At 34.8% G+C, this 25555-nt stretch overlaps 1 protein-coding gene across 5 annotated transcripts in view; it reads left to right on the forward strand.

The window, feature by feature from the left end:
• Positions 1 to 560: 560 nt before the first annotated feature.
• PPIG (peptidylprolyl isomerase G) overlaps positions 561 to 25555 on the forward strand; it is a 45942-nt gene continuing 20947 nt past the window's right edge. Inside the window, exons 1-11 of one of the 5 annotated variants that reach the window (XM_039248798.1) lie at positions 561 to 702; positions 838 to 1092; positions 2142 to 2201; positions 2283 to 2320; positions 15191 to 15268; positions 15360 to 15434; positions 16287 to 16394; positions 16847 to 16891; positions 18206 to 18293; positions 22966 to 22995; positions 23083 to 23222. In XM_039248798.1, coding sequence (XP_039104729.1) covers positions 15208 to 15268; positions 15360 to 15434; positions 16287 to 16394; positions 16847 to 16891; positions 18206 to 18293; positions 22966 to 22995; positions 23083 to 23222 — 547 coding nt within the window. In that variant the 5' untranslated portion in view covers positions 561 to 702; positions 838 to 1092; positions 2142 to 2201; positions 2283 to 2320; positions 15191 to 15207. Of the gene's footprint in view, positions 703 to 837; positions 1116 to 2141; positions 2321 to 15190; positions 15269 to 15359; positions 15435 to 16286; positions 16395 to 16846; positions 16892 to 18205; positions 18294 to 22965; positions 22996 to 23082; positions 23223 to 25555 lie in introns of all 5 variants that reach the window. The other 4 variants (XM_039248797.1, XM_039248800.1, XM_039248799.1 and 1 more) reach the window with 4 other exon arrangements.

The following is a 25555-nucleotide window of genomic DNA, read 5'->3' on the forward strand; positions in this document are numbered from 1 at the left end:
AATAATTCAAAAACAATATACGTCCTATTTTCCTAAAAAGCCCTGGATTTGGAGTTAGAGATTTGCTTTGGTATTTAGAAACAGTGTGTTTAGGGTAGAGGTACTTATCCTCCCTGAGCTTCGATTTCCTTATCTGTAAAACAAGTATTAATAACCTATTTCATGGTGTTGCTGTGAGAACTTAAAAAAGAAAGAGTATCAATGCCAGCTGTGATTTCATTTATTCCTCAACTAGACCTTTCTTCGTTTCTGTTTTTTAAAACTTGGTGCCATAGCATTAACTGGTAGCTTAAGCGGAATTTCCTTGAAGGTAGGGCTTCCTTCCCAATACTCTTTCAGAAGATGAATGTTTACTAGATGAAGCATTTCATTTCACGAAGGACACGGCAATCTGACGGCTACAAACATTCCCAATCAACTCACACGACAAAGATTAAGCTACCTACGAACTAGGTATTTAACAGGCATCAACATCCTAGAACTACTCGGTGACGTCACTACTAGGTGACGCAAGTAAAGAGAACATCAAAAGATGCGGGCCACTAACCGGTGACGTTCTTCCGGCGCGACGCTTTCCCTCCACGCCAGGACTGGATTGTGGGGGAGGGAGGCGGTTAGTGGGCTTTAGCGCCTTTTCTGGCGGCGGTAGATTTGAAGCGCTTTTAAAGGACCGGACCTGGGAAGTGAAGACTACTGGAGCAGGTAGGTGGCGCGAGGCCCGTATTGTTTCGGTGGCGTCCTTTGCAGCAGTCCCGGGGTACGAGAGCGGGAAGGGCGGGAGGAGAGGGGCGGAGCCGACGCGTTAGGCCCGGCTGAGTCAACTGTCTTCCCCTCGAGGTATCTGGGCTGTTTGGTTCCTGAACTAGTCCCCTAAAGACCGTGGCGCTGGCTCTGCAGCTGTTGCCTCTGGACAAGGCCTTCAGCCGTGCCTCCCGGGCCTGGGAAACGGCCCTCCCCCTGCCAGCCCCCGCCCTCTCCACTTGGGCGCACACCTCCCTCCCTGACGCATTTTGCCGCACAAGCTGTAATATGGCGGCAGCAACGGCGGCCTGAACTCCAAGGAGCGAGGGTGATTTTTGATGCTTCAGAATCGTAAGACTGATCGCTAATGCGGGGTAGGTGGGCGGTTTGGTGGGGAAGGGGTAACCTGAAGTCCTGTCAGGTTAGGGTTGGAGAGCGTGGGGCGAGGAACCTGGATCACAGGGGTTAATATTAGACTGAAAACAGGCTTTCCTCCACTCCGACCTTTTCGTCTTACAGACGGCGGCTGTTGTGTATAGTTAAGTGATACAGGCCTCTTAGTTAGGCATTCTCCTAAAACTGAAATCCAGGCTCTTCCCTTTTCATCCCAGGGCTGTCTCAAAGTTCGCCCACGTTTTCAAGGAGCTGTGAGCAGCGTAGGCATTTTAGGAGAAGATAATTACTCTTTAGGAGGAAGGCGATGGCTTCAGAGCTCCATATGCCTTGGGGGAAGTGTGCGAATTTGGCTCATCTTTACTCTCTTATGGAGCTAAGTCGAAGTCTGCGGGAATGGAGAACTCCCCGTCATTTTGGAAATGTTATAAAAGCACCATTTTGTGCATTGATTTAATTTATTCCCATACCAGTACTTTCTGTTCAGAACCAAGCTTTTGCAGTAGAGATGACAAATACGCCCAAGAAACAAATGTTTTGGACGTTCGGGGGTCCGTTAACTTTTAGTAGCTAAAAACAGATGGAGCGGAAAGCATGTGTGCGTGTGTCCGTGTGTAGTCCCATGTGGGGGGGGGCGGAAGGCCAGTAATTTGCGGGTTCGTAAAGATTATGGGTGAGAGGGTGTGAACGTTTTTGAAATAGTGTTGTAAAATCCAGAAAAAGCACAGGTCTCTAGAGAATGGCTGCTTTTCTCTCTCTTTTTTTTTTTTTTTTGGTACCTGAAAAGTTACCGTTTTAGTATTTCCCCCCTTTTTATTTTAACCATTTTAGATAGGATTATTTCTATAATAAATTATTTCTATCGTTAGACGTTTTCTTTACTATTCAGGATTATAGGTGCCCTGAAATTCTAATGGGTCTTGTAGGAGGATTCTGTGGGGTTTGTTTTGTTTTGTTGGGGGGGGGGGTTGAACTGTTTGCTTTTTAAGGTTTTTTTGTCTTTGCAGGCTGTTGTCAGGGTTGTCTTCACCTGCTGTCAGGAGTGTACAAGTATGCAAGCTTCCTAGGTTAGAAAATTTGGATTTGTTTCTGGCTCAACCATCTATCTGAACCTCAGTTTCTTCATCTATAAAATACTTTGATTTCAGGCTTTCATCAGCTGTGGACTTCAAAAATAAAAAATCAGGTTTGTTAAAATTCTGTGTAAAATTGGCTTTCAATAAGAACTCAGTAGTTCTGTGAATGATACATTACATTTATTGTGATTTTTAAAGGTCTTTCATTTTTGGTACTTGTTATTGTGGTCTTGCAGTATCAGTGGCCTCTGAGTAAGGTTTTTGTCCTTTAGGTATTTTGCATATTTTAAATGAGATTTTTCTATCAGGCAACATAGATTCTACATGCAAAGGAAAATTGGTAGTGTGAACACATAATAGTGTGAACTAGTTCTAGTCGTTATCAGAATACCATCAGCAATTCTTCTAGTGTTGCTCTTTTAAGAAATAGATGTTGGGGCGCGTGGGTGGCTCAGTCGGTTAAGCGTCCGACTTCAGCTCAGGTCATTAATTGCTCATGGTTCGTGGGTTCAAACCTCACATCGGGCTCTGTGCTGACAGCTAACTCAGAGCCTGGAGCCTGTTTCAGATTCTGTATCTCCCTCTCTCTCTGACCCTCCCCTGCTCACACTGTCTCTCTCTCAGAAATAAATAAAGAACGTTAAAAAAAAAATAGATGTTGATGTTTTCCTCTCATTTTTTTTACTATTAGGGTATTTCAATAGAATTATAATGTGTTACTTAGTTTTAGTGTTCTAAGGTATTAAAGTGTCTAAGTTGTCATATGTATTAGGAATCTATAGATAATTCAGGTAATTTGAAAAGTTTGTTGCAGATCTGCTATATTGTGTTATTGCATTTTTTTGGCTTTAATATTAGCACCAAGATTCAGTTTTTAGATTTATGTGTCAATAGTTTTGCCCTGGTTTAATGTATATACTGTCTCTATCAAAAAACTCTTTTTTTGTTTCTGTGGGGCAAATCTTGCAGCTTGAAATTTACTACAGGCAGTATTGTAAATACTCAGAGAAAACTTCTATAACTTGGACTTTTGTACTTTCAGTACCAACAGGAAATCTTTTGCACTTTAAGTGGTGGCTTAAAATGATCACCAACCTCTTTTTGAAATTTAACTACATCGTACTTATAAATAAATATAGGCGTCAGATTTTTAATATTAAAATGGTTATTTTTAAAACATGAATGATTCCTCAAGTTACTGATTTTTTTAAATGAATGAAGCTTGTTTATGTATTAAGATACTGTTAATTGTGTATAAACTTTAGCTTAAGGTTTATTTGTAATTATATCATTGCATTATGGTCATAAGTTAGAACTAAAGTAAGCCATTATCTGGAATATTTGTGAATAAGCTAGTTTCTACAGTGAAGCTGTAAAGTGCTTTACTAGAGAACTCTTGCTGTTTTCAACTCATGACCTTGAGCCAGTTACTTCAGCTCTCTGGTTATCCTGTCAAATCTATAAAATCAGATTGGACCAGATTAAGGTTCCTTTAAACCTCAGGTCTGTAATTTATATAGGAATTACCAGATTGGCTAACATGTTGCTCTTATATGGTGTAGGTATATCTCTGGAAGCAGTGGTATACATTTATCATTGTAAGAACTTAAATATTTGCAGGTACAGAATTAAGAATATTAGCAGAGGTTTCCCAGTTAGTATATACTTTTTTAGTTTGGTACCGACATAGCTGTACTATATTTTTATGCTCAGGTTGTATGTTTGGAAAATAGGTAATATCCCACTTAACACTGAACTTGGCAACAATACAGCTTTTTTCTTTTATGTTTTCTAAAGAATTTCAGAAGTGGCTTTGTACTGTTACCATGTTTCTACCAGCACAGTGATTTGTGACTGTCAGAGACACTAAAGGAGGGGAGGGGGCACTCTGGAAGAGTATAGTTGCCTTTCCTGAAGCTTCAGAATGATAACTTGTTTGTACTTGGTTCCTTAGCATTATGGTACTCATAAATGTATTAAAATGTTTTTGAAACAAATCTATTTTCATTTCTCCATTGATCTTTGAATTACTTTAAGGGTAGGGTAAAGAGGCTAGTCTGAATGTTAGATTGCCTTTTTTGAAAGTAATCTACGAGAGCTGCTATGATTCTAATTAGTTTAATGCAATATGGTTTTAGAGGTGGAAATCTTGTGTGAAAATTGTTACCTGTTTTATTAAATTAAGCAGATTTGAACTTTTCATCTTTATTTCTTAGTTCTGAACTAAAGATGCTCCTTCTTTTAGTGGATTGTGTTTTTTAAAAAAGAAAAGAATCATTTTGTTAGTAAAATGCAGCTCCGTTAGGCACTTTAAGGGAAAAAGTTGTTTCAGTCTGGAATAGACTCAAAGGATGGTTATTGGTAGGGTCTGGGAGAATTTACCGACTACAGATATATATTAGCCATATTCAGTGTGAGAAGCAGTACATATAGGGGGAAAGCACCAAATTTGAAGTAGAACCTGGTTTTGCTCATGCCTTGATTAACTTGTATTCTTTCTGTTTGATGATGTAGTCCTGGGCCAGGCCCTGTGCCATGTGTTGAAGGTACAAGGGTTCTGAGTTTGAGGACTTTACAGACAAGTTTATGACAATGAGAGTAAGATTCAGCAAAGGAGAATCATTTAAGCTTTAGAGTCAAGGTGAAGTTCCTAGGGAGGGAGGGTACTCAGCTGTTTGAATCTTGTAAGGACACAGAGGAATTAGCCAAGGGAATCAGAAAGGGCAGAGACCTATTAATCTTACAGTTTAAAAAGATTTACTGTCTACTTTTTGAAGAGTCAGTATTTTACTGACTCCCTTGTAGTGTATGAAACTTTAAAATTTTCTGAATGTCATAGTCACTGCACTGTTTATTGCCTAATTGCAAATACTGTGTCCTTTACCATATATTTTAGTGATTAGTTGCTTATGTCCTTGTCCTGCCCCTTTCCCCATCCTTCATATTATGTTGGGATGAATATCAAAATTGTTTTAAGTATGAAACTACAAGATTAAGCCTTTTACAAATGAATTTGTTGACCTCTCATATTTTTTTGAACTGTATTTGTTTCAGAGGTTTACACATCCTAGCATTTAATATCTTAAAATATTTACATGATATGTTATTGATATACAAAACTATGATATTGTTGGCAAACATTTAAAACAGCATATTGTAATCTCTCTGTTTAGAAAAAATAATATGCATAAACATTTTAAAAGTTACTACATGTCAGGATTTTATCCATTTTTTTTTGTATGTTCTAATTTTTTTTTCAGTGAGCCTGTTAACTTTATTGTTTAAAAGTATTGTCATAATGAAAAACGTAGATGAGGTTTCTGAAAGAATCAGGCGGGTGAAGTGAGTTCAAGAGGTGAACTAGATAATAAATGGTAACAGCTAGTAGGCTGTAGTTGGAGGCAGACCATGTTGATTGCTGTATAGGAATGGGACACATTTTTTGTTTTTCAAGAAAAATTAATATCTGGATTTTATGGAAATAGCTGCAACTCATTCAGGTTAAACAAATTTCAACAAAGCAATGAAAGCCTTCATTATATACTGTTAGGAAATTCATAAATTATTGTATTGAAAATTGCATAGACTTGATTTTTCCCTGAATTGTATTTTTGATATCTCTCAGCATTGTTTTGCCCTTATATTTTCTTGAAAAAATGAAAAATGAATCAGATGTTTGTCTCATGTTTGATTTTAGGTATTATTGAGTAATACCAGGAAATCATAATTACAGAGGAAATACTATGTATTATATATCTGACGAGGTAAACTCTGATTTCAGTAATAGTAGAGACAGTGTTGAGCCACTTTTTTAGTCTTCATTGTTCATTAGCTATAACAGAAGAGCATTTATGTAACTCGAGATAATCTGTAGTGCTTTTAATAACTTGCTTTTTCAGTTTTCTTGAATTTAAGGCATATTTGATTTGTTACTTTAGGAAAACTAATTTTAATCTATTCCTGTAAATAGTATCTTTATATAGTGTAATCTAAATGTAATAATCACTTACAGACATGTACATTATAGTGTTAGAAGATTATAAATATATATTTATTATGAATTTTTAACCTATGACAACAATTATAATTATTAAAGAAAGTAGAATGAAGTACAGTGAGGCAAAAACCCTCAGTCTTATGTCCAAACACAAAAATAACCATTTCATTTTTTTTTCTTTTTATGAATTTTATAAGTTTGGATTTTAGAGTAGTTTATGTGATTATGCTTCTGCATATACTGTTTTATATCTTGATTATTTTTTAACAAATTATAAGCATTTTCAAAATTACTAATCTTTATAAGCATTGCTTTATTATTACTATTATTCTAAATATTTTTAAGTAATCTCTATACCCAATGTGGGTCTCAGCCTCATAATCAAGAGTGACATGCTTTACTGAGTCAACCAGGGACCCCAATAAGCATTCCTTTACCAGCTGTGATATTTTGTTCAACCAGAGACCACGATTTAACCATTTCTTGGTAATATTGACTAGGTTGCTTCTGATTACATGTTCCTAAAAGGAGCACTAAGATAGCTAACTTTATACATGAAGGCATTCTTTTTTAATCTTTTTAATGTCTATTTTTGAGAGAGGGAGGAAGACGTAGAATCTGAAGTAGGCTCCAGGCTCTGAACTGTCAGCACAGAGCCTGACGTGGGGCTCAAACTCATGAACTATCAGATCATGACCTGAGCCAAAGTCAGACACTTAACTGACTGAGCCACCCAGGCACCCTCATACATATGAAAGCATTCTAAATTTAGGATAGTTTCTTAAAATAAAGTCCTAGCAGGTGAATTTTACTGATTTAAGGTGAATACAGTTTAAGGTTTAAACACTTAAGAGTTTCTCATACTATTTCCAGAGGAGCTGCATGCTGTTTTGGGAATTATTCTTTTAAAAGATGTATATACTATTGGGGCACCTGGGTTGCTCAGTTGGTTAAGCCTCTGACTTCAGCTCAGGTCATGATCTCATGGTTTATGAATTCGAGCCCGCCTTGGGCTCTGCACAGACTGTGGGGAGCCTACTTGGGGATTATCTCTCCCCCTCGCCTGGCTCCACCTTCCCCTCTCAAATAAACTTAAAAAAAAAAACTTAAAAAAAAGTCTTTACTATTTTGATAAGCAAAGCGTCTCGTTTTATTAGTGTTTCTTTAAAGGTTTTTTTACTTGGTTGTAAAATTAGTACTATCTGAAGAAAATTTGGAAAACAAATACATAAAAATTACCCTTAAACTCAGGGCCTAAATATAATCTGTTAATATTTCTGTGTAAATCTTTGGGGTAGGTTTCTTTTATTTATTAATTTTTGGGGGGGATATAATTGACATTACATTTTATTAGTTTCAGGTGTATAACATTGTGATTTGATGTTTGTGCATATTGCAAATGATCACATTAAGTCTTGTTAATCATCCATCACCTCACATGGTTACAAATATTTTCTTGTGAGAAGACCTTTTAAGATCTTTCTTAGCAACTTTAAATATACATTGTGGAGCTATTAACTATAGTTATCATGCTGTATATTACATCCCCAGAACCTAAAATGAGTTTAGTTTAGTTTTTTTAATTGTACATATAAGTGAGACCATATGATACTTGTCTTTTTCTAACTTGTTTTTTTTAGCATAATATCCCCAAGGTCCATATGTATTGTCACAAATGATAGGATTTCTTTCTGTTTCTGTGGCTGAGTAATACTCCTATGTGTGTATGTGCACACATAACACATTTTCTTCATTCATTCATCAGTGGACACCTAGGTTGTTTCCATGTCTTAGCTTTTGCAAATAATGCTACGTAATTTATAATCAGTGGCAATATTATGGTGTAAATCCTATTTTCTTTCAGTTATGTTGAGATGTAATTGTTATATACTATATAAGTTTAAAATGTACAGCATATGATTTATATATATTGGAAAATGATTACCACAGTAAGTTTTGCTAACATGCATCACCTGGTATAGATGGCAGGGAAAACTTTTTTTTTCCTGTGATGAGAGTTTTAAGGATTAATTCTCTTACCAACTTTGTAATATACCATATAGCAGTTCACTGTAGCCATCATGTTTTTCATTATATCCCTAGTACTTAATAACTGGAAATTTGCATCTTTTTATTATCTTCATTCAGTTCCCCCACCTCTTTCCCCCCAGCCCTGGTAACTAGAAATCTGATTTGTTTTCCTGTGAGTTTGGGCAGGGGTGTGTGTGTATGCATACATTTTTTTATTTACCTTTTTTCCCCTCTTAGATTCTACATATAAGTGAGATCAAATAGTATTTGACAGAATGTGAGGAAGGGAGGGTCAGAGAGGGGGAGACGCAGAGGCTGAAACAGGCCCCACGCTCTGAGCTGTCAGCATAGAGCCTAACGAGGGGCTCCAACTTATAGACCATGAGATCATGACCTGAGCCGAAGTTGGATGCTTAACCAACCAAGCCACCCAGGGACCCCTCACTTGCTTTTTTTGATGTACATCTGTTATGTGTAAAATTGAGATCTTTACTAACTTGCTTTTTTCAACTAATATATTATGAATATCCCTTCATCCATGAGTAGTCTTTGATAATTTTTCTCTTAACACATGTTCGTGTATGTGGTATAAAATTGGAAAGATAGAAGGTTGGTTGTACGGTAAGAAAATCTTACACATCTTCCCCAGCTACCCATTTCCTCTCCCCCCCCGTGACCTCTGTTTTAGACCAGCAAACATATATATATATATATATATATATATATGTATTTTACTTTTCTGAAAAAAATACAAAGAAAGCATGCCAAACATATCTCTGTACTTTGCTTTTTTTTTTTTCTTTAAACTTAACAAAATGTCTTGGAGGGAACAGTACTTAAACTGCTTTCTCATTCTTTTTTAATAGCCTTGTACATTGTATGGATAGAATATGATTTAGGTAGTCTACTCTTCTTTATGGACATTTAGATTTAGAGCCTTTTAACTACTGAAACAATGGCTGCCTTGAATAACCTTGTACATTATTTTGCAAATGTGTGGGATATGTATAAAATAAATTTCTAAAGTGGATTACTGAGTGGGAAGGTATTCAGTGCACTTGTAATATTGTATATTGTCATTGACAAAGGATTGTATCAATTTACCCCTTTACTACTGGTAACAATGTATAAGAAGGTCAATATTGTCTATTTTTGTTAGTCTGATAGGTGAAAACGTTACCTAATTTTAACATGTAAGAGTATGATTTCCAATGGCTAGTTGAATGCCATTCATTTCATGAGAGGGTCATTTATTTAACCAGTTTCTTTTTTTAAATTATTGTTTTATTTATTTTTGATACAGTATAGTGGGGGGAGGGGCAGAGAGAGAGAGAGAGAGAGGGAGACACAGAATCCCAGTCTCTGAGCTGTCAGCATAGAGCCTGATGAGGGGCTGAACCCAAGAGCCGTGAGATCATGACCCGAGCTGAAGTCGGATGCTTAACTGACACCCAGGTGCCCCTGAGAGTCACGTGCACTTCTGACTGAGCCAGCCAGGCGCTCTGAATGTTTTTATACTTAGAATCCTTTTAACCATATAATGGTGGTATCTTTTTTTGTTTAACATTTTTTCCATGTTATATTTTTAAAAATTGCTTTTTCACAGGCAGTGTAATAGTCTGTCATATGAATATTTCTTAATTTACTCAACAGTTGTGTGTGACTTAGGTTGTTTCTAATTATTATTAAACCAAAATCAAATAATATTTCATTTAAAATGGTTGCCTTCACAGAGATTCCAAGATACTGAATTACTAAAGTGTTAAAGGTTATAATGAATATGAGTATATTCAGAGTTGTTGGCCTATAATACCAAGTTGCTTAGCAAAATCATTTGTGTGGTTTATATTTTTAATTTTCCTTTTTGTAAATTGTTTATGTTCCTTTGTGTGGTTTTTGTGTTTTTAATTGTTTGGTGCATGGACCTGTGGTATTAGTTCTCAAAGGTGGGGTCAGAAGAACAGAAGGTTTTGTGGTTGCCAGATGTGCTGATACACATAGGGCCACAGGTGATTGGTGTTTTTGCAGTAAGTTAGGATGGTCCTAGTCAGCGAAGAATTGCCCTAGTGGCCCCTTTCCTAAGCACTGTTCTATAGTAGAAAGTTAACATGTCACTTTTGTTGAAAATAGTTCCCCCTATTTTTTACTTTTCTAATTTCCTTCTGACAAAAAGAAATAAAATTTTTTTCATGAAGTCAGATCTATTTTTCTCATTATTTATTTCATTGTTCATGAACCTGAGCAATTATTTAATATCTAGCATTTAGATAAATATTCATATTATTCCTAGTTTCCATGGGGGTAGGGGTACACAGTTTTGTGAAAAAGAAAAGTAATTTCCTAAGATCTTCTAGATTTAAATGCAAACAACAGTAATAATCGTGAAAGTAAGACACTTAAAAAGTACATTAATATTTAAGTGGCCTTTTGAATAATTGTTTTTTACAGGTCTGTATTATTGTAGAACACTTGGGAAATGAAGCTAAAAAAATCATATGACCCTTTCATTTAGGGATAGGCTCTTAGTATTATCCTGTTTCCTACTATTTTATTTTATTATACAGATAACATTTTTATTCTTAAAACTTTTTATTAATTTTAAATTGGGAAACTAATACAGGAATATATTCTCACTGCAAAAATGCAAGTCTTCCATTTAAAGCTAAAGATTCCCATTGACCTCCATTCCTACTCTTAGTCTCCTCTGACAGAGTACTGTCGATACGTAACTCTTTATCTGTAGAAATGGAGTATTATTTGAGTGTGTAAACAAGATATTTACATGCAACTTGCTTTTTTTAAATTTTCAAGTAACTAACAGGATTTTTGGATAGAGTATATAGACTTTTAAAACTGCTATGTAATATTTAATAGCATGTGTATACCAGAATTTATTTAGCTGTTCTCTCATTGTGGGATGTTTTGGATGTTTTCTTTTTGTTGTTACAGTGTTACAAGACAGCATTCTCACACATGCCTATCCTTTCATGTATATTCATTTATTTATTAAATACTGATTTCTTGTCATAGCCAAGCATTATTTGAGGCACTAGGAATTAAGAGGAGAGCAAAATTGAAAAGGTATATCATATCATGGGGCTTATATTCTAGTAAGAAGAATAGGTATAAAAACTTGAATTCATAATAAAATATCAATTAGCAATAAATAATTGGAAGAAAAATAAGGCAAGTAAGGGGATATAAAGTGTTAGAGGGCAAGAACTGCTCCTTTGAATATACTGGTCAGGGATGGTTTCCATGTGGAGGGGATACTTGAGCAGTGACTTACACTAAGTGAGGGAATGAACCAGGGGAAGATCTAGGGTAAGAGCATCCCACACAGAGGAAATAAGTATGAAAGACCTGATGAAGGACGAGGCCTTGGGATGTTTGGAGGACAGCTGGAACACGTGTCTGAAGGAGAAGAAGCATGTTAGATGAAGTCATGGAGGGCGTTAGGAGCTAAAATATTTAGATCTGTGCTTTCCAGTGCAGCAGTAGCTATGAACCACATGCAGTTATTGAGTACTTGAAACATGACCATCGTAAATTGATAACCACTAGATTTCTGAGACTCACTACCCAAAAAAGAATGTGAAATATCTCATTAATAACATTTTTGTGTCAATTATATGTCAAAATAGTATTTTGGACATACTGAGTTGAATAGATTATTATTATATATCTTTTTAAAAATGTGGCTGCTACAAATTTAAAAACTATATGTGACTCATTTCTATTGGACAGTGCTAGTTTAGGTTCTTAAAATGCATGAAAAGACATTTTGAATTTTTTTTTAAGTTTATTTTTAGAGGGCTAGAGAAGGCACAAGTCGGGGATGGATGGTTGGAGAGGGAGGAAGAGAAAGAATCCCAGGCAAGTTCTGTACTGTCAATGCAGTGCCCTATGTGGGTCTTAAACCCATGAAACCATGAGATCATGACCTGATTCAAAACCAAGAGTTGGACACTTAACCAACTAAGCCACCCAACTGCACCCATGGCAAGACATTTTGATTAAATGTGATAGACATTAGAAAATATTAGAGGAATGAGGTGGTAAATCATACTTTTAAAGAATCATTCCACTTTGGTTATTCTAATGAAAATAGAAAATAGAGAACTAAGTAAAAGCAGGAGAAACCAATTAGGAGGCAATTGCCATATTCCAGATAAGAAATAATAATAGTAAAGAGGGCGAGAGCATTTGGGATAATTTTTTAAATTTATTTTTTATTTTTTTAGAGTGAGAGCATGAGTGGGGGAGGGGGCAGAGAGAGAATGAGGACTCTTAAGGGGGCTCAACATGGAGCCCAATGCCAATCTCAGTCCCACAATCCTGGAATCATGACTTAAGCTGAAATCAGGAGTCGATGCTCAACCCCCAGGTATCCCAGGATAATTTTTGAAGTTAAAATTCAGTCAGTGCCAATTGGACTTCCTAATAAAGTAAACTTTTTATTGAAATACAGCATACTAAAAACTACATAAACTCTTAAGTGTAGCCCAATGTTTTCCCAAAGTGAATTCTCCTATGTAAGCAGCCCTCAGAATAAAAAACAAAATAAAACACTATCCTGGTAGCTCCCACTTGTGCTCATAATTCTATAAATTAGTGGTGGTATTCATTTCAGTTTCAAAGTCCCAGAGCTATAGGATTTTTTTTACGTTGTGGGCTAGAATTGAGAAACTTGGAAAATTATCAAAGGTATGTCTAAAATGTTAAGAGTGGGAAGCATGGGTGGCTCAGTTGGTTAAGCATCAGACTTCAGTTCAGGTCATTCATGATCTCAGGGCTCCTGAGTTGGAGTCCCATGTGCTTCTGATTCTGTGTCTCCCTCTGCACCATCCCCCAGCTTGCACTCTCTCTCACTCAAAAATAAAGAAATATTTTAAAAAGTTTTAAAAAGGTTATAGGTAACTTAAGGTTTTTTCTGACCTATCATAAATTAGGCCTGCTTTTCCAATTGGGAGTTTGTTTTCAAGAGCACAGTACTGTATCTAGGAAATTAATTCTGATTATAAACAATTTGGGGCAATATTGTCTATACTATAGTAATTTTATAAGAATAGAAATTTCCACCTGGGATATTGTGGTTAAATTAGTAGCTGTAGAAGATAAAGGATAATCAGGTACTAACTAGTTTTTAAGATAAGATAGTTTCCTCAGATTTATGGATTCAACATATCCTCAATTTCAAATGTGCAGGAATTGAAATTCTGTACAAGTAAACAATGCAACAAACACTTAATGCAAGATATTAAAATTACTAAGTTTTGTTTTATTTTCAGGAAGTCTGCATAACCTACTGGAGGATTGAAAGTTTAGATTTTTTTTTGCTTTGTTTCATGTGAAACAAATTCTAATATCCATTTTATCTATTAGAAATAAAAAATTGAGAAGTCATGAGAAAATGGTATTTTCCCCCCCTTTCCCATGCAGTAATGGCAAAAGTGAATATACCAACACTTGGGTTGAATTTTAATGCAATATAATCTCTTTTCTATAATTTAATCCCTAATTTATGTGTTTGGGATCTGTAAAATTGATAAGGGATGTTGGTTGATACATAAACATGCATGTGTGATGAAATTGTGTAGAGCTAAATAAGAAGCACAAAGATGAATGCCAGTAAAACTAGAAAATGTGAATGGGATAAAGGATTATATCAGCCTTGTTCTGCCTTTATGCTACAGTTGTGCTATTAGACATTTTCCTAAAATGTTACCATTGGAGGAAAATGGGTAAAGTATACACTGTATATTATTTCTTTTTTTTTTTTTTTAATGTTTATTTATTTCTAGGAGACAGAGAGAGAGACAGCGTGAGCAGGGGAGGGTCAGAGAGAGAGGGAGTCACAGACTGAAACAGGCTCCAGGCTCTGAGCTGGCAGTCAGCACAGAGCCTGACGCGGGGCTCGAACCCACGAAACGTGAGATCATGACCTAAGCGAAAGTCGGACGCTTAACCGACTAAGCCACCCAGGCACTCCTATTATTTCTTACAGTCTATATTGAATCTACCTAAAAATTGATAAAGGGAGGAATCTGGGATGAAGAATATAGATTTTATAGATTTTTCACAGCTTCACTGGACCTGTTACACACTGCTTGCAGAGCTACCACCTTAGATAATTTTCAGAAAAGCATATACATTTCAATCTCTATTCTGAGCAGATGAACCTGTCATTTTTATAGTCCATAATTTTGGATGCTTTTTAAACTAAGTACCTTTATTTCTTCTGCTCTTTACCCTGTCATTTCCCACCAGGAATCATGATTGAAACATCTTAAGTCCTTCAAATAAATGCTGTAGCAAAAGAATGTTAACTAATAGCTATCTGCTGTATAGATAAAAGTACACAAAGTATGTCACTTATTGGTATTTTTTGTCTATATTAGTATATCACTACAGGCCCTTGCTCATGATCAGAAAATAGTCTCATATGTAATGTGCTTTTACTCAGAGAGGAAACCTATACCATATATTTCTATCATTAAAATGTCCCACTTTCTTCCTTGATTTATTTTTGGTATTTTTTAGGAATTTGAATTTCTTTTTAAAACACCGCTTTAATCAAAACATTCATTTTTGTTTTCAAGGAGCAAAAGGATTGGATCAGTCTGTCCTTGAGTTTTCTCTGTTTAATCTTGTGGAGTTCACTCATCATACAGACAATACAGTTTTTTGTTTGGGTGGCAATCTACATTAGGTTGTTAAAATAGAAATTTTATTATATTAGGCTAAGGCTTTTCTTTTATGTCTTTTCTATCTGCTTCACAAAATGCAATCTAATCTCAAAAACAAAAAGAATCCATATTGTCATGGGGTAAATATCAAAATAAGTTCAACTACATTTCTTGTTTATGCACTAGAATTTTTTCCCCCAGAAATTTATAAAAAAATTTTTATTCTTTTGGTCTGTTTGTCTGAAACTGCATTTTATTCATAGATTGAAGTATTGGAGCCATGGGAATAAAGGTTCAGCGCCCTCGATGTTTTTTTGACATTGCCATTAATAATCAACCTGGTAAGAAAATTAATACTCCTGTGTAAAATTTATAAATGAATATTCAGTATTTTAAATTGGTAAAGTATAAACCAGCTTTATTCTCTTTCAGCTGGAAGAGTTGTCTTTGAATTATTTTCTGATGTGTGCCCCAAAACATGCGAGAACTTTCGTTGTCTTTGTACAGGTTTGTTGACATTTTCAGTTGCCCTGATACTAGTCCCATTTGAGTATGGTTTTAATTTTTTAATTTAACATATTTTAGATTTCCCCATGCAAATTATGTACCATTGACCAGGATGTGAAAGTAATTCTTAAAAATACTACATCGTTGGGGCTCCTGGGTGGCTCAGTTGGTTAAGCATCTGACTCTTGGTTTTGGCTCAGGTTATGATCTCACCATGAGTTGGAGCCCAGCATCAGGCTTTGTTCTGGCAGTGCAAAGCCTATTTGGGATTCTTTCTCTCCTTCTCTCTCTGTGCCCCTTCCCTGCTTGTGTTCTCTCTCTCTCTCAAAATAAAGAAACAAATAAAATATTAAAAAAAAAAAGAAAGAAAAAGAAATACTACTTTGTTGAGAGACAGTGAGAGAGCACACAAGTAGGGGAGAGGAGCAGAAGGAGAGAGGGAGAGGGTGGGAGAGAGAGAGAATCTTAAACAGGCTCCATGCTCAGCACAGAGTTTGATGCAGAGCTCAGTCCCATGACCCTGGGGTCATGACCTGAGCTGAAATCAAGAGTCAGATTCTCAACTGACTGAGTCACCCTAGTACCCCTAGAAATACTATTTGCAGTGGGCTTTTATCTGAGATTGATTTCTACATTTCTACACTCTCCAGAAAAACATTGGTGATTTTTAAATGAACTTAAAACAAAATTCCTGAGGGGAGTGAAAATTCTGTAGTTTAAAGACGTCTACATAGTTCAAGAGAGGTATATTTTACAGGAAAAAGCTTTCATCATTATTTTTGCTTTAATACTGCTTCCTTGATTTTTTTTTTTTTCCCCACTAAATGCCTTACTAATTTTTCTTCTCTATAGGTGAAAAGGGGACAGGGAAATCAACTCAGAAACCATTACATTATAAGAGTTGTCTCTTTCACAGAGTTGTCAAGGATTTTATGGTTCAAGGCGGTGACTTCAGTGAAGGTAAGACTTTGAATCTCACAAAAGAAAATCATAATACTTTGTTAAGTATCATAGACCTTAAAGTTAGACAAGTCTCTAGAAGTACTCATAGACAAAAGAAGTTTTAAACTGTAAAAACACTGAAATTATAATTTTAAAGACATTTTTTAAAAAAATCTAACTTTTGTTCAAAGATCTACATAATCATTAGAAGCTGAGTTTTCTTTTTTCCACAAATCGTAATAGGCTTTGTCACATTCTTACTGTTGTGTCCTAGAGAAAAGAAAGTAATTTGGCAAGTAAAGATCTTGTCAGTAATGATTTAATGTCTTTTATGATTTGCTGTGAACCTTTGAGTATTTCTTATTCGAAGTCATTTAAGCACCTACTTTGTAAGCAGCATTTTGTTTAGGTGGCATCTTCAAAGAGATTACTGTCGTGGGAGTTCAAGAGTCCATGTTTCTCATTCTTAGGGAATGGACGAGGAGGGGAATCTATTTATGGAGGATTTTTTGAAGGTAAAGATGTTTACATTTAAATTGTATTTTTAATGTTTTCTGTATTTGATATTTCTCTGTTGAATCAATAAGATTATTAAATAGTATACCGATATCCACCTACATTCAGTGAATCTGAAAGTTAATTTTTTGTGAAAACATTTCTATGATAGACTTTTTATAGAAGTAGGTTTTTTTGTATGGTTAGAACATTAATACACTATATTATTTGAAGGGTTTCAATGATCTATAATAAACTCTTAGAATTACAGTGCTAGATGGGCACTTCCACAGCTTTACCTTAATCTTTATTAAAAGAGATTTAGCAATCTTTATTAAGAGAGATTTCGTACTAACAGTATAACCGTACTCACATGTTAAGTGGGTCCATTTTCTGTGCACTTTTTTAATCTTTTTTTTTTTTTTAAGTTCATTTATTTTGAGAGAGAGAGAGAGAGAGAGAGCAGGCATGGGCAGAGGAGAGGCAGAGAGTGAGAGAAAGAGAATCCCAAGCCAGCATGGAGCCCGATGCAGGGCTTGAACCCAGAAACCGTGAGATCATGACCTGAGCCAAAACCACAAGTCAGATGTTCAACCAACTGAGCCACTGAGGCACCCCTTCTGTGCACTTTTTAAAAAATCCCTTTGGTATTTTAAACTTTGGCTATAATTTTCTCAAATTTAAGTTTTCTCTCTGGAATTTTTTATTAATGTGAAGATCATTTTAAAGACTATAAACATGAATGTGGAATGATTTCATATTTCACATCTTTCACTTTAGGGATTCAGTAAAATTCTGTTTCACATTCTACTAGGGTTGTTCTCATATTCTAATCCAAGATTAGAAGGCAAGCTACTCTCTGCAGTAAATGATGCTGTGGCAGAGATTAAGTTAATGAGTGCCTCTTTGTGCTTAAAATACCACATGTGCTTTTTTGTGCTCAGAAAATAAAAGAAAATGTAAAAGAATTCTATCTGGTTTCTTTCTTTCTTAGGAACATTTTATTTTTTTGTTTGAATAAGCAAAGAAAGTTGTGTTTTCTTTTCCAGAAATATATAAAAGACAAGTAAATACAAATGGAAATGGGGGGGTGGGGTGATAGTAGTATTTGAATTTATAGCAAGGGATTAAAAATTAGAAATATTTTAATCTAAAAAGGTGGAAGAAGGAATTGGTTAATATTTGATTCTCTCATCTTTTAACCTTTAGATAACATTTATCTAAATTTTATCTGGTGCAACAGAGCACATAAGAAAACAAGATGTGAAGAGTGAAAATGAAATTTTTTTGGAGGTTATACCTATAGTATAACTGAAAACTTTGCTTCTCTATAGATGAGAGTTTTGCTGTTAAACACAACAAAGAATTTCTCTTGTCTATGGCCAACAGAGGGAAGGATACAAACGGTTCACAGTTCTTCATGTAAGTACTTATGCTATGATCATTTAAAATATCCATTTCTTGGTGTGTCATTTCTCATTAATTGGTAATAAATAGGAGAGGGATCCATAATGAGGAAAATTTGTGAAGGGCGGGAAACCGTGAATCATTGAAGAAAGCAAAATTGTTGAAAGGGAAAGTGAATTCTACTGCTAAAATTTCCAAATTACGAAGATTTGTCGGAAGGACACAAGAGCCAGCCTGAAGGGTATGGTTCCCACTGGCCAGATTAGGACAGTTTGAGCATCAAAAGAAGTTATGATAGTATCGTATTATCAAATAAAATAGAAATCCAGCAGCACATACAGGTATAAATAATAAGGGAAAAGGAAAAGCTGTTTCTTAGTAGAATGTCAGCTAATAAATTTAAAAGGAATGCTAGGAAAGTTACCATTTTGCAGTCATCTCTATAATGATTGATTGAGGAAAGAATTATCTATTTATAGGGCAAGTTTAATAATAAACAGAATATTTACAGAGTATCTCTATAAATTACTTGTTTACAAAGAATGAAATACAGTTGATCCTCATTATTCAAAGATTCTATATTTGTGAATTTGCATACTCACAAAAAATTATTTATAGCTCCAAAGTGGGTACTACAAATGCTTCCAATTCTGACCTCCAAAAAATTTTGGCCAGGGCTCTTTTCAACAGTGCATATTTTTTATCATGTCCTATTGGCACAGGTTTGCTCTCCTCCTCAATAGCTTTAAACTCTCCTGGTCTCAGAAGAAGTTAATCTGTAGGCACCATATGGCTTATTTCAGTGATTTACTACTCCATATTTGTAATTCAATAGTGAAAAACCTGGCTCCCATTATCTTCAGAATTTCTGTCCATTTGCTGAATTCTATTTAAAAAATTGATATTCTGAAAAGTAACCTACTAACTAGAGTTACTATTTATAGATATTTTTTATTTTAGACTGAAGATATGTAGTTAAGATACTGTGTTTAAAAGTGACTCAGATTAGTACCTTTTGGTGTGAATTTTCTGTAGTTTTGTGGCTCAAAGTATGTTAGTTTATTTGTGTATGATTATATTTCTCTTACCTTGTTTTGATTTGTTTTTAGCTTTTTTTTTTAAGTTTATAAAACATGATTCAAAAAGAATACCTCTTCAGTATCACTCCCACCAAATTTTACTCCATTGCCATTCCCCGTATTTTCATCCCATTCCCATCCATCCATATTAGTAACCAAACCTCATTAGTTTCTGGCTTATCTACTTCTGTTTCTTTTTACAAAAATAAGCACAGATACATATATATTTTCTTTCCTTTTTTTCTTACACAACAGATAGCATACTATATACAGTGTTTTTTGTTCTTTTCACTTAGCAGTATATCCTGGAAATCACTCCATATCAGTTCATAGAGATCCTTTTCATTTGTTTTGCAGCCTCATAATACTCTGGTGTGTGAATAGACTCTGGTTCATTCAATGAATTGCCTTCATACGGGTCTTTCTGATTTTTTAAATGAAAACAATTTATATCATGCTGGCTGTAGAAAAATTAGAACACAGATAAATAGAAGAAAAACATTCCTATTTCCAGGGCATCTTTCTTTGCAATAAGAATGTGACCTAAATGTTCTATACATATTGCTACATAGTGTACTCTAGTATTAACAGTATGCAAGTGCCAGTGTCACCAGGTTCTCAACAACACTGAGTGTTATCATTTGTTTTCCTTTAAATTAAAACCCAGTGCTAACCAAAACTTCTCTGTTAAGCTTATGTAATCCTTCACATACATTCTCAGAATCTTCACTCTGTGTTGATTTTTTCCTTATCTCTCTTAATTTCTAGGTAACCCTTCTTTAACTTGTGTTTTATTTTTTTTATTACTTTCGAAGAAGCAACTTCAATTTTAAATCTTAAAAATTTTATTTACTGTGGCAACATAAGTGATGTGAAAATTAACCATTTTTAAGTGTATAATTTAATGGCTTTAATTATATTCACAATATTATGCCACTGTCACCACTGTTTCCAAAATGGTTTCATTGTCCCGGAAACTAACCCATTTCTTTTTACCCTCAGCCCCTGGTAACCTCTATTCTGTTATCTGTCTCCATGAACTTTCATATTCTAGATGTACAAGCAGAGTCATGCAATATTTATCCTTTTGTATCAACCTTATTTCACACAGCTAACATGTTTTCAAGGTTTAGCCATATTGTAGCTTGTATCAGAACTTCATTCCTTTTTATGATTGAATATGACTCCCATTATAGGTACAGACCTATGATAATGAATAAACATGAATAATTCATGTTATTATAGGTACAGACCTATAATAATGAATAAACCTATGAATAAACATTTTGTTTATTCATGTTCATCTGTTGGTGGACATTTGGATTGTTTCTGCCTTTTGGCTGTTATGAGTAATGCTGCAGTGAACATTGGCATACACATATTTGTTTGAGTCCCTTCTCAATTTTTTAAATATATACCTAAGAGTGGAATTGCTGGATCATATGGTAAGTCTATGGTTAGTTTTGTGAGGAACCACTAAACTGTTTTCCACAGTAGTTGCATCATTTTACATTCCTACCAGCACTGTACATGAGTTCCAATTTTTCTACTCAATACAGTTTTTCACCAATCTGAAAATGGCCATGAAAACACAGAGTATTGGTTTAGGGTTATAAATGAATTCTAGTGGGCAAGTGAACTTGAAAGCATGGAGTCTGTGAGGTGAGGATTGACTAAATCTAGATGCAAAATATGCGTATACATTGAATGTAGCATGTAATACAAATACACATATGATATACACAATGGTATTTACATCTCTAGATGGTTTAAGCAACTTCAGGTGAGCATAGCTGTTAACAGGAAGAAAGCAATAAGGAGTTAGCTTTACAAGTAAGGTGAACTTATGAAAATACATGTACATGTTTGAATTTTTTAAATTAGTATCATGTGGGCTTTAACCAACAGCTTAAATTGTGTCCCTTCTTCCAAATTTCTGATGCCTTTCAAAAAATTTTTTATTTTAATGTTTATTTATTTTTGAGAGACAGAGTGCGAGGGAGGGAGAAGCAGGAGAGAAGGAGACATAGAATCTAAAGTCGCTTCCAGCTCTGAGCTGTCAGCACAGATCCTGATGTGGGGCTCAAACTCATGACCCAGGAGATCATGACCTGAGCCAAAGTCAGATGTTTAACTGACTGAGCCACCCAGGCGCCCCATCTAATGCCTTATTTGATAAGATTCTTTAAAATAATAAATGATATACAGTGTCCATCTTCAATCTACACCAATACCAATCTTCTTAACTACAAAACTTTTTAAAGTTTCATATGGAGTAGGAAAAAAAAGATTTTAAAAAATTACTTCTTTGCAGGACTTTTTGCTTATTTTGAGTTTTTTCAAAAGCTTTAATCCAGACTTCTGTCTTTAATGTGAAGTTTGCTTGTATATCAGGAGAAATAAACTCATAGGTGTTTGGATCTTAGGCAGGTAACATAAGCCAATAAGCCTGCTAGGACAAGTATCTAAACTGATAATCCTTGTATTAAAAAGATAGGAGTAGTCAGACTGACCAGTTATTGCCACACCTTCCAGTGTTCCAGAAGGTCTGAAATCTGAATTTTTGAGTGAAAGTATCCAGAATTTTTAATGTTGGCAACTAATTAAAAATTTTATAAACACTATATGGACCCTTTCTGTTCTGATCCAACAGAACATACGTGAGGGCTATCTGAATATATGTAGTAAGTCTCCTTTTATCCCCAGGAGGTACGTTTCAAGGTTTCAAGGATTCTCCACCCCGCCCCCTAGTGATGCCTGAAACTGCATATAGTACTGGACTCTATATGTTACATTTTTCCTATATAGACATACTTATGATAAAGGTTAATTTATAAATTAGGGATAGTAAGTGATTAACAACAATAACATTAAAACAAAATAATACACTGTAACAAAAGTTATATGAATGTGGTCTCTATCAAAATCTCTTACTGTATTGTACTTAACCTTCTTGTGAGGATGTGAGATGATAAAATGCGTACCTGATGAGCTGAAGTGAGGTGAATAACAGGCATCATGATGTAGTGTTAGGTTACTATTGAATTGATAGTATGTCAGATGGAGGATTGTCTGCTTCTACACTGTGATTGACTGCAGGTTACTGTGGGTGATGGAAACTGGAGAACAAAACCACAGTTAAGGTGTTGACCTAAATTTTTAAATGTTTAAAATGTTAAGGTTGAAAAGCACTATTGTTAAACCCATAAACTAGTGGAATCTTTTGATAAATTGTGGTCTGTCCATACAATAGAATTTACGAAAATGATAGAACATTCTACATGTTCAGTAGGAACCCGGTCACATGCAAGAAACATGAATGAAGTAACACCAAAATGTCAGCTTTAATTACGTGTAAGTTCTCAACAGTGAGTAGGCATTACTTTCATGATCAGAATGAGTTTTTGAAAATACATTATGTAGAAAGCATCTTGAATTCTTTCTGTTCAGCTTAAGGTTAATATAATAAAATTATATTATGTTAAAATAGCATGTGATTTCTTTGTATGCAGCTTTGTTTCCAATGCAGTTATTTTCTTTTCCTTTTTAGAGATGCTAACTTTGTTTTTCTCTGACTTTGTTTTTATTCTATCTGATGACTTCCAAAGAACAACGAAGCCAACTCCTCATTTAGATGGGTAAAGATTATTTTAATTTATTTTTGACCACTTTAAATTAATGTTAAAATTAAAAGCTTTTATTTAATCATCTTTACTTGACTCTAGGCATCATGTTGTTTTTGGGCAAGTGATATCTGGTCAAGAAGTTGTAAGAGAGATAGAAAATCAGAAAACAGATGCAGCTAGCAAACCATTTGCTGAGGTGCGGATACTCAGTTGTGGAGAGCTAATTCCCAAATCTAAAGGTAAAAACAAGTATATCTTTCTGATAATTCTTATGCATATTAAACAAGCAGAGACAGTAAAAAGTTGGCATAAAATTCATACTAATGTGAATATAAATATGAGGCATTTGTGTTTTCTGAATGTCTTTTACCTTCATACTTTGTTCATTTAGCATGGAGTCATCTAATTTTCCCTTCAAAAATTTTTTCATGTTTATTTATCTTTGAGAGAGAGGGAGTCACAGTGTGAGTGGGGGAGGGGCACACACACACACACAGAATTCAAAGCAGGTTCCAGGCTCTGAGCTGTTAGCACAAAACCCAACACAGGGCTTGAACTCAGGAACCATAAGATCATGACCTGAGCCAAAGTCAGATATGCTTAACCATCTGAGCCACCCAGGTGCCCCTCTAATTTTCCCTTCTTATTAATTTGCTGTAATTCATCCTTCTCCTTCCGCTTTGTTTTGGGGTTTTGGTTTGGTTTGGTTTTTAACTGTAGTTGTCTAAATTAGCATGATAAATAAATACTCTTCTAGAGAAAGTCACAGTGAGGGGGACAATGACAATTGAAGATTGTCATAACATAGATTAAGAAATTTAAGGGAATAAATTATTTCCCTTCATGCGCTACTGAGATTCAGAAACATTTGGAATATTTGAGAAACTTCTTTACATAGACCAGGATATTTGAAATTAACATGACCAATAGTTCGGTATGATTTTATGGAACTTTGTTTACTTAATATTTTTTTGTTTACTTAAAATTTTAAGTGTTTATCTATGTGAAATATGTAACTGCCATTATTTTTGACAGATATTGGGTCCTCTGTTACCCTGAAAGTAATGGGGAGAGATTACAACTGTGTAGAAAACATTAAAGTAATAAATGGACTCTATTCTTCCTATTCTTAATAGTCTAGGGAATAGTATCTGTACTTAGTTTTTCATGTTTAACAAGTGTGAGAGTCATCTGTAATCTTTTCTTTTTCTTCTTTTTTTTTTAATTCATTTATTTTTGAGTGAGAGAGAGACAGAGAATCCCAAGCAGGCTTCGTTCTGTCAAGCACAGCTGTACTTGGAGCTTGATCGCACAAACCGAACTGTGAGATCATGAGCTGAGCCAAAGTCAAGAGTCAGACTCTTAAGCGACTCAGCCATCTCAGTGCCCCTATAATCCTTTCTGATCCTTAGAATAACCCTTTAGTATTTCTCCCATTTTATGGATGAGGATAGTCAAGCAGATTAAGTTATTTGCCACATCAGGGAACCAAGCTTGCTGGTTCCAGATCTAGAGCTTTTTCTATTATGTGTTGGTAACTCATTAAAGTCTTTAACATTCCTTTCAGAATTGCCTTAAGTAGCACATTCTGTTCTCAAGTTTTAGGTATACTCATTTCCTTTGTATCGTTTTTAGAAATAAGCATATTTGTTTTGTTTTAATTTAAAAAGACCCAAGCTGGTCATAGAAGCTTATTTTAAATTTTGTGTCTCTGAATGCCACTTTGATTCTGATAATTTCCTTTTCTTTACTAACATATTAAATATATATATATACCTTGTAAACCATTGCAGGAATATTGCTGCCACTCATAATGGGACTGTTTATAGAACTTGTTGGCGTTCATGAACCTGGCTGTCTGTCTTTATGTACACACACCATGTATAATGTATGCTTTGTGTTTGTGAAGATACAGTGAAGAATGAGATGTTACTGAGTATCTTACATTTAAAAAAGAAATAAAAACAAAAGCAGTCTGTATTAATGTTAGCAAATTTTACACCCTGACACTTCATCCTTAAGATTGTTAGTATCATTAGAATATTTTCATTTAAGGCATTATTTCTTCCCATATCATCTAGGAAATCTTTTTTATTTTCTACTAAAAACTAGGGATTTTTTCCTTGTTTTTATATTTATAAGATATCTTGTGTTAGGATTTTATTCTCTGCTTATAAAAGTTAAGGGTACTGTGATGTGTATATTTAGAAAGAAATTGGGGTAATAAAAAAATACACATTTTAAACCATAAGCATAGATTCTCTAATAAATTTGGTGTAAGCATTCTTTTGGTAATAAAAGGTCAGTGTTTGAATATTTGCTGAAAGAATGAGAAAGTTAATGAATGTCACTCTTTGTATAGTATTATTATTTATGTCTTCATAATGTATTTTCACATGGTAGAGAAGTGCTAATTTTCCTGATGCCATTATGACCAGGTAGTTGTGCTGAAAGTTGATGTAGCATCCTAGTGTATGTTCCTCAAACTCTTGCTAAGGAAGCATACCGTGCCCTTATCAGTTTCAGCAGGTGGGGAGGGAACATTTGGCCCTTTATTAGTGTCTGCCCAGGA

The sequence above is a fragment of the Hyaena hyaena genome, unplaced genomic scaffold (genome assembly GCF_003009895.1).
Source record: "Hyaena hyaena isolate Hyena2069 unplaced genomic scaffold, ASM300989v1 scaffold_317, whole genome shotgun sequence".
Taxonomy (NCBI): domain Eukaryota; kingdom Metazoa; phylum Chordata; class Mammalia; order Carnivora; family Hyaenidae; genus Hyaena; species Hyaena hyaena.